Raw genomic sequence first — 9,486 nt, 5'->3', positions numbered from 1 at the left:
TCATCTTGCGGTGGTGATTGTACCTAGTTAGGAATGTAGGAATACCTGGAGCACCATAAGGTTAGCTGACAGCAGGTAGATGCAGCCATATAAGTTTTGTGCGGTGCTACTAAAATTGAGGTTTGTATCCCTTCCCGTTATGAGAATTCTTCTTGAAGTTGGTAGAATGTGATGGCTTATTCTTTGCATCAAACTTGACTTTCCCCTGAGATTTGTTCTTGTTGTTTTGGGGCTGGTTGGGCTGGAAGTTCTTCTCGTGTACCATGTGGGCACTAGAAGCTCCCTCAGCGACCCAAGCACGTGTGTCTTTTACTCTCGCCTTCTCTTCAAAATGAAGAATGCTAATGAGATCCGAAACAAAAAACTCATGTCTCTTGTTTTTTAGAGAAGTAGCAAAATCGTTCCATAAAGGTGAAGCTTGGCAATGATGGTCCCAGCAACAAATTTGTCCGGCAACACAAACTTGAAGTACTCAAGTTCCTTAGTGAGTGACTGTATCTCATGAGTTTGCTAAACAACAGAGCGCTCATCAGTCATCTTGTAGTCACAAAATTGCTCCATGACGTACAACTCATTGCCAGCGCTTGAGGCCCCAAACGTGGCCTCGAGCGCAGCCCACATGTCTTTTCCACTTTCAAACGACATATATGAATCCACAATGGAATCGTCAAGAACACTCAGCAGGGCGGCTTTGAAGAGGGTATCCATGTTCTCAAAAGCTTCCTGGTGTGTAGGATTAAGATCGCCCTCAGGCTTACCCTTAGTGGCGTCATAGCAGTACATGATCTGAAACCAATATACTGCTCTTGTGGCCACCTTTTATATTGCACCCCTTAAAAGTAGGCGGCTTCAAAAGCGCCGCAAAACCACTCAGAGTAAATTGCCTATAATCAGGTTCTTGGATTGGATTGTTGAATATATGAGCAATTTACTATGAGATGTAATCCGAATCAACAGTAAATAGATCATGACGACAATTTCAAAGATCAAAGTAATGATGTGGACTAAACCAGGAGGACCGAATCACATACTGTACAGCGGGAGCAGAACCGCTGTGGTTGATGTTGTCACTCATGTCGTTGATGAAGAGGTTACCGGGGTCAGGGAAGAAGGCTGTCGTTGAGGAAGTCGTCACTGGCAGCAGTCACAGGAGTGTGCTCCCCAAAAACCTGATCGCCCCTCTCCCGTACAGGATCATGAAATGCGGGGTTCAGAGGAGTGCTGTCCCTTCTCGCGGTGCACGCCGGAAGGAGGGATGGAGAAGAATTGCGTGGCGGCGCTAAGATCTGGAATGGTGCGAATCCATATGATAAAGCAGCGGGTAGAGCCTATCAAGTCGGTCATGCAAGTAAGACCAAGTAGTATAATAGTAGGCCCTTGGCCCAAACCCCACGTCCAAGTCAATAATATCCCCACTATCCAAAAGAATCAGAAACAACTGAGTAATTAAGGTGTCTGTTAATTATTAATTAATGACTTAGTAAATTTTCTAACTCACACCACACTTAGAGCATGGTTAATGTATAGCCAACATCCGGCTATATGAAGTTGACACATCATCTAGAACCAACCTAATATGGAGCCTGCTTACAATAGTTAGTCCCTTTAGTATAATACTATATCATTAATAATGGCCCCACATTTTGTCTCACAATGTATGTGTAGTCTGAAATGACGAGCGTGTAGCGGGCGGTGCCCTCGCTCGGCATGCTACTTCAACGGCGGAAGCAGTGAGAGGTCGCGTCGCCTTGACTTGCCATCAATGTGGAGCGGCGGGCTCAGCTGGCGCCGGGCGGAAGGTTTCGATTTTTTATTCAGTTCCTGTGCAGCTACCGTCCAATATTTGGGTGTGGTTGTTTCTAGAGTAAAAAAGAAGGTACTCCTACTTATGTTACTCCCACTATGGCTAGCCTTGCACTTGGCTCTTCGCCTCTTCCGGAAGTCGAACAATAATGGTTGTACTACAGTAGTACTTCTGGCAATCTGACACCAAATGAACTACTGCACATCCACCGCTTCTAAGCAAAAGTTTCTCCTCGTGCTAAGAGCCACCGTGCATGCATTGGTGTGGGAGAAGTTGTAGTAAGCAAGCTTCTCATCATTTTGCGAGTTGACGGGACACATCAAATTTATTTCGTACTTACTCTGTCCAAAAAAGGGCTGACCTTGTCATGGCTACCATCCCGTGCTCCGTCGTTGAGTACATGCACTATTCACGTGCCATTGAGGAGAAAAATATTGCGTATAGGAGTAGGTGTCATCGAAGTGCACGACTCACTTACGCACTGCTTATCTGATTATCTCCATTTTCTTGCATGACACGTGCACCTTGATGCTAGATGTCTCGCGTGTTGGCAGAAGGATGAACAAAGCTCATGTAAAAAAAAGAGTGGAAGAATATAGATTCCCGACGACCGAGAAGGGCCAAGGAACCTCGCGGTGGAGCGTCTGCAAGGAACCTTGCGCATTTTCCCCTGTTTTTTGCCTCCTGCCATCCTATAAACAAATAAAAGAACATAAAATCTTCGCTAACCACTAGAGACGATACATCATGATGCTAAGTTGAAGATATTTTATTAGTTTATATTGATAACCACGCAAGACGCCACGCACGTATAGGACGCATGCAGCCACGCATGTACGCGCACCAACGCACTAACTCATGCCAATCCAACTCATGCACAAACACGCACAACATGGAGCACACAATGCACGTACACAACACATGCATGCACACACACTCGGCCGCAGAATGCACGTGAATAACACATGCATGCGCACACACTCGGCTGCATGGAGGCGTGCGCCATTTGCGGTGACGTCCGGTTCATCGTGCTACGGCGAAGCTCGCACACAATGGCGCCTACGCATCTCTTGCAGCACCTATTTGCCGTCATTGCTCAACGACTAGCCGGAGATGAACACGACCGCAGCCTCGGCCTTAGAGCTAGCACTGATGGAAAAGCACGCACACTGCACGCACACGAGAACGTACAGAGTGCCCACGACGTGGTGCGTCCCTAGTCGGCTCTACTCCTTCTATGTACGTTGTCTATGAAGGCGGCTGCATGCCTAATGATGATGTGGGTGAGATCTTCTAGGACTCAGGTGATGACGAGGAGGGTGTCTCCAACAGCGTTCCTCGGCTTGCACCTCTTGCATCATGGTGGTCGAGCTTGGAGTCATTCATCTGGTACACGTGGCATCTCACATCTGGACACAAGGTGACGTGCACCGTCAAAGGGGTCAGGGCGGACGCGACCTCTCACTCATCCACCATTTTAAGCGGCGCGCCGGTCCAGGGCGCCGCCCGCTGCACTCCCAGCTGTACCCGCCTCCTCACCGCATTCAAAAACCTACATTTACTAGTATGTATACACGTGCAAGGCACGTCTTAATATAACTGTTCCGTGCAACGCACGAGCACCTTACTATAGATTAGTACGACCAAAAATTGAACTGACATTATATATAGTACGATAAATGTTGATGCATGTCACCTAAAATTATATCATTGAAAACTATGTTCAAATACTAGTCCAACGATATAGTTTTTGGTGACATGCACTAACATTTTGTCAGTTAAATCTTCAGTCAAATTCAATGGGGGACTAATAAACCACGACCGATGTAGTACTAGTGTAGAGGGCGGCGCTGGACGCGAGTCTCGCGGCAGTAAAGCCGTCATATCACAAAACCCAACCACTAATAAGTGGCCTAGTAAAATAAACGGACAAGCAACCATCACATCCCTCCGTCTTGATTATTCTAGAACACAGGTGAGGTAGCAGAAGTGTACTGTTCATGCGAATCCTACTGATATTGGCCATTGGATTTAGAAGATCAACAATTATGATTAATGTTTTTAGTCCTACTTAAAATTGCTACACTATATAGTAGTATATATATATAGATATAGAAACCCGCGTGGAATGCGAGAAACCAACTCCAGCCACACACCTCCGTTCGGGAGTAGGACGCCGGCCAAGCTCCTCCTTCCACCATTTTTCCCTCGACGCTGTCGTGTCATACAGCGCCTCCAGTGTCCGCGACTACGCTATCCGCCGTCGACGTGCGCGTAGCCGCGACATGCAGGCAGAGAAATAAGCCGTCGCAGATGTCGACGAGGTGATGCGGCTACGCGGATGTGGACGAGGTGATGCGGCTACGCGGATGTGGATGAGGTGACGGGAAGCACGTCCCCGCCCGCCGCCATCATCGAGGAAAAGTAGAACATGGGAGGCCTCCGCCGATTGTATCCCATGAAGGTCACCGTCGAGGCGACACTGGCGAATACAGCTGGTGTCTTGCTCGATTCTTCTTCTGCCGGATGCTGGAGGAGGACAAAGAGATCGGGCGGCGACCATTTAGATTAGGTATTTTAATTATGCCATGCTGGTTGTAATGGGAGTATTATAGGTAATATCATGCATGCCAACTACTCCCTTCGTTCCTAAATATAGGAGTATTATAAGAGCATGGTTAATAGTATAACCAGCTGATGGCTACATGACACTACCACGTCATCTATAGCCAACCTTGTAGCCTTCAACTATAATACTCCCTCCGTCTAGGTGTCATCTTACGAAAACCAAATAATGCCAAAATACATAGGCGCGGTGCATTAACTTCTACCTCGTTTATTGTTTCTTGACATATCAACCAAAGAGATGTGGGTGTGCATGCTTTTAATGACTTGAGACTAGCAAACACGACATGCAGTGGTTAGTTCATTGCATGCAATGCTATTAATTAGCAAATAAACATTAAGTTCTCTCGTCTCTTCAGAAAGTCGAACAATGATGATGGTACTACAGTCGATAGTGTACGTACTAGTAAGCAAAGCTTCTCCTCGTTTGCGAGTAGACCGGACACATCAAATGTAGTAGTGCATTAGTCTCCAAAAAGGGTTGACCATGTCCATGGCTACCATCCCGTGCTCCGTCATTTAGTGTGTGCTTCTCATCGTTCTACGAGTTGACGGGACACATCAAATTTAATATGTATTCAGTACTCTCTCCAAAAAGGGCCGACCATGTCCATCAGTCCATGGCTACCATCTGTGCTCCATCATTGAGTACGTGTAGTATTCACGTGCCATCGAGGAGGAAAAATATTACGTAGTACTAGGTGCCATCATAGTGCACGACTCACTTATGCACTGCTTATCTCCATTTTCTTGCATGACACGTGCACCTTGATGCTAGATGTCCCGCATGTTGGCAAAAGGATGAACAAAGCTCATGTCAAAAAAGAGAGTGGAAGAACATAGATTCCCGACGACCGAGAAGAAGCAAGGAACCTCGTGGTGGAGCGTCTGCACTCATAGTATTTTATATTATTTAGCGATATAAAATCAACCAATCATTCCACAGTAGACCGGAAGATTACGAAACACGACAACCTAGTGTAGTTACATCATACTGTATGTGGCCAACCCACGCTATCACCATATTTCTTGGCCTCCGTGCGACACCTAGCTCTAGTAATCCACTAGCCCGTATCGCTTCTCGCTCCTCATCTCTCTCAAAGTGTGGGGGGCTGTCATTTTTGCCGTCTATTGAGGTCTCTTAACTCATCACATGTTAGCGACAAGCCAAGAGCATTCTAAAAAAATTACTGTACTCTATTGTTATGCCAAGAAGAGGAAGCGCTTTGACCGACGGACCAAACGAGACAGGCGTGCCGTGCCATGAGTGGGTCCAGTTTCTCATTTTGAACTTGTTTGGTGTAGTAGTAACACTTGGTTTTGACTATTGGTAAGATTTTATATACTCCCTCCATCTAGTGAATAAGTCATCTTAGATTGTGCACCGTGACCAAGGAAGAGGGGAAAACAAGAGAAATTAATATTTATTTGCTAATTAATAGCGTTGCATGCAATGAACTAACCATTGCATGTCGTGTTTGGTAGTCTAAGTCATTGAAAACATGCACGCCCCACATCTCTTATTGGTGGATATGTCAAGAAACAAGAAACGAGATGGGAGTTAATGCACCGCGCCTAAGTATTTTGGGATTATTTAGTTTTCGTAAGGTGACTTATACACCTAGACGGAGGGAGTAGGGCCTAATGTATTCTTCGAGGATGCCTTTGACTATTGATAAGATTTTATATAATTTGAAAATTATATCATTCAAAGATCCTTTCACGTTCCATTTTTAAAAAGGAAAAAGATCCTTTCACGTATGAATTTGACTATATGCTTTAAGCAACTTGCATGTCCTATACTGCTCCTATTTGGATACTCTAACTTAGCTAGAGGTTAGACTAACTCATGACTAACACTGAACTAACTGTAGCCAAAGAGGTGTTTCGGTGACAGGGTTAGATTGACAATAAATGTACTTGATGGAAAGAGAAAAGTGACTTTTTAGTGGGCCCAAGGAGGTACTTACTGTGGGAAAGGTGAAGTGATGGTTGCTTCGCCCGAGCAACTTATTCCTCTAGGAATATGGGAGTATCAGCGGATTCAAGGAACAGAGAAATGATGATTGCTTCGTTCGAGCAACTTACTGTGGCGAAAGTGGGGCTCTGTGATTTGACTGCTCATTAGTCATTACTAATGCGGCGCAAAGACCATGGTGAATCTTTCCCTGCAGTTGTGCACTCAATATTGCTGCACGGTAGGTGGAGTCTGTCGTGGATATGAGACACGGGTATCCTCATGGAGGTAGGCCGCGACCCATCATGGGAGGTGGCCCAGAAGGACGACTTAAAATGTTTGAATAAGACATGGATTGCTATCCGTCTTGTAATAGAAAAGAGACTAGTCCTAATCCTACTGGGACTCTATATGTAGGCCGACCTCTTCAACTTATACGAGGGGAAAGGCTCCCCAAAAGGGACAAGTTCCACAAGTTTTCATAAGTTAGGGTTAGACACAAAGGGGGAGCCGGCTTATGCGGCGACTCCCTCATGATGATAATGAGATCTAGCGTCAAACAACATGCATGGCTATTACCGGATGATGTTTCCCGTGGCCCGAAGCTGTCTAAATCCTTGTCTTGTGTTGCGTCTCTCGATTTCGCTCAACCCCTCTCAAGCTACTACAAAGATGCGTTGGCCTCACGACTAAGTCCTCACATTAGGACATCTGCCGTGACAATTCCACGACAGTTGGCGCCCACCGTGAGGCCTGCGCACAATGGTGTTGAGTTCTTAGAGGGATTTTTCTAAGAGATCGAGAAGATCGTGATGTGTTGGATGAAAAAGAGCCGGCATGAAAGACGTCATCACCGACAAACAATCAAAGTAACATATACAAGATTTTTTGGTCATGGGGAAAATTAGGGTTGCAGTGCGCACCGTCACGACTAGACGATCCATCAAATCTGGATCGATTTTCACCGTGTCGCCGTTTGAAGCCGAGACGGACAAAAGTTTTCCATTGCAATAATTCACATGCAGCCGCTGAGTCGCTACAAGTCATATGCTCGTTATTTGTTTTTGGAAGGAAACTACACGTGCGACAGATCGCATCCAGAGCAACTGTTGTACGCGGTTTTGCTTCGAATCCAGGGTACTAATTCAACTAGTACTTTTGACGTGCTAGACGGAACCCGAGATGAAGACGAGCCGTCACACCAAACCGACAGGGTCCTAGATGCAAGTGCCAGTACTCAAGTACTAAAAAAAGGGGAGAAGGGAAGGAGACCACGACAAGGATTCAGACGGGAGTCAACCGAGCTGACCGTGACCTGGAAACGAACGGAGACACGGCCTCCGCCGATGCACCTCCACTACGCGACCATGGCCGTTCCAACGTGAGCGGGCCGTTTCATCAGTTGCAGGACACCTCAAGCCGCCGAACTGCGTCGAGCACCGCCCAGCACCATGGCCGCAGCCAGATTGCCGCGGGCCTCGGCCACAACCGCGCCTGGCTGTCTCCGCCGCTCCCGCGGCCGAGTCAGGCCACTTCTGCCTGCGCCGAGCTGCCAGTGCGCCTCGCCTCCTCCGAGCCGCCTGTGCGCCTTGCTGCCACCATCGACCTCGCGCCGAGCCGCCGCTGCGCCGTCGCCTCCACGTCTGAGCCGCTGCGTGGCCATGCTGAGTCGCCCGCTTCCGGTATGGCTGTCGCGACGACGCCCCTCAAAGCCGCCCCTGCACGGTCTTGCATTGAGCCGCCGTCCCGAGGTTACAGCCGCGCTGACCCGCGCCGCCGCGCCTCGAACCAGCCCGGCTTCACGACCGTCCCGCCGTGGCTTCGAACCGGCCCTGCCTCCGCACGCCTCTGCGGCTATACCTGACTTAGCCACGCTCTGAGCCGCCGCCGCTGCGCTTTGCTTTACCTGTGATTGAGCCGCCTGAGCCCGCATCCGTGGTCGCATGAGCCCGCACGCCTGGCCGCGTGGCCCGGGCTTCACCTCATTGACCCACCGTCGCCTCCGCCACGGCTTAACCACCAAGCTGCTGAGCCTCCACCGTTCTACCTTGCTTCGGAGTCGGCTGACTCCGCTCTGTTACAGGTCGCCACCCGACGCCGCGCTGAGCCGCCTGTCGCTGCTGAGGCCTCCGTCGCTGCTGAAACCACGGCCTCCTGAGACGCCCGTGGACGGCGCCTCTCTGCTTCCAGATTGCCGCCTCACCGCTGCGGGCGCATCTTGCGCCGAGCCGCCCCGTGTCGAAGTGATCGCCGCTGCTGCGAGCCGCCCGGCCATCGAGTGACCTTTGCCTACAAGCCGTCGCGGCAGTTTGGTTCCGCCCCGGGCGTCGGGTGGCCTCACGCCAAGTCACCTGAATATGTGTGTCACATTTGCTCTTGACCGATTGGAAGTTTTTGCTGATCATTTTGTTTGACCCACCGGGACGGAGATACTAGCTACTATTGCTATCGTTCAAGTGATACATGCTAATAGACAAGAAGAGAAAAATGAAAGTGTCGATATTGGCTCTCTCAAAACAGTGGATACTAACTGCCGATGAACAAGACATTGGGATTTAATGCTGCAATGAAGACAATATAAGGAGATATCAATTCTGCGTATATTAAGGAACATCCTGGATTTCATGGCATCAGCTAAGTGGAGCTGATAGGAAGAAGTAGCGGATTTCCCAAAATACATGCTTCCCTGACAAACGGGCAAGGTGATTTTCGCCTGGTACATAAGGTCAAATTGATCAAATGCATTGTGTACTATTCACCCTTGATGGACCAAACAGAATTCTTGGACACTTTGAGCGCTTGGTAGAGACCAAGTGAGTTGCTATCATGTTTGCGCTGGATGAGCCACAATGTTAGCAATTTCTCCGTGGATGATATATACAGATCATCCATCATCCAGACAAAATAGGTGATATCCATCTAAGTTTATTTTCTTAAACATATTGTTTTTATCAAAGAATAATTACTTGGTTTTATAATATTTTCGCAGGACCGTTATTCATTACAAATGTGTCGCGAAGGGGCATGTACCAACATTATTTTTTCGCTAGCGCTTGTCCGTGCTGTACTGCTCGATGGATATGTACGCAAGTCGCTGACC

At 48.1% G+C, this 9,486-nt stretch overlaps 1 protein-coding gene across 1 annotated transcript in view; it reads left to right on the top strand.

The window, feature by feature from the left end:
* The window catches only part of LOC125535767 (cysteine-rich receptor-like protein kinase 6), a 13,518-nt gene extending 5,268 nt beyond the window's left edge, over positions 1-8,250 (top strand). Inside the window, exon 7 of the mRNA XM_048698841.1 lies at positions 7,649-8,250. Coding sequence (XP_048554798.1) covers positions 7,649-8,250 — 602 coding nt within the window. The remainder of the gene's footprint in view (positions 1-7,648) is intronic.
* The last annotated feature ends 1,236 nt before the right edge of the window (positions 8,251-9,486 follow it).

Source organism: Triticum urartu, chromosome 2 (assembly GCF_003073215.2).
Source record: "Triticum urartu cultivar G1812 chromosome 2, Tu2.1, whole genome shotgun sequence".
NCBI classification, from domain to species: domain Eukaryota; kingdom Viridiplantae; phylum Streptophyta; class Magnoliopsida; order Poales; family Poaceae; genus Triticum; species Triticum urartu.
The sequence above is the reverse complement of the archived record's forward strand: the minus strand, read 5'-3'. Positions and strand labels throughout refer to the sequence as shown.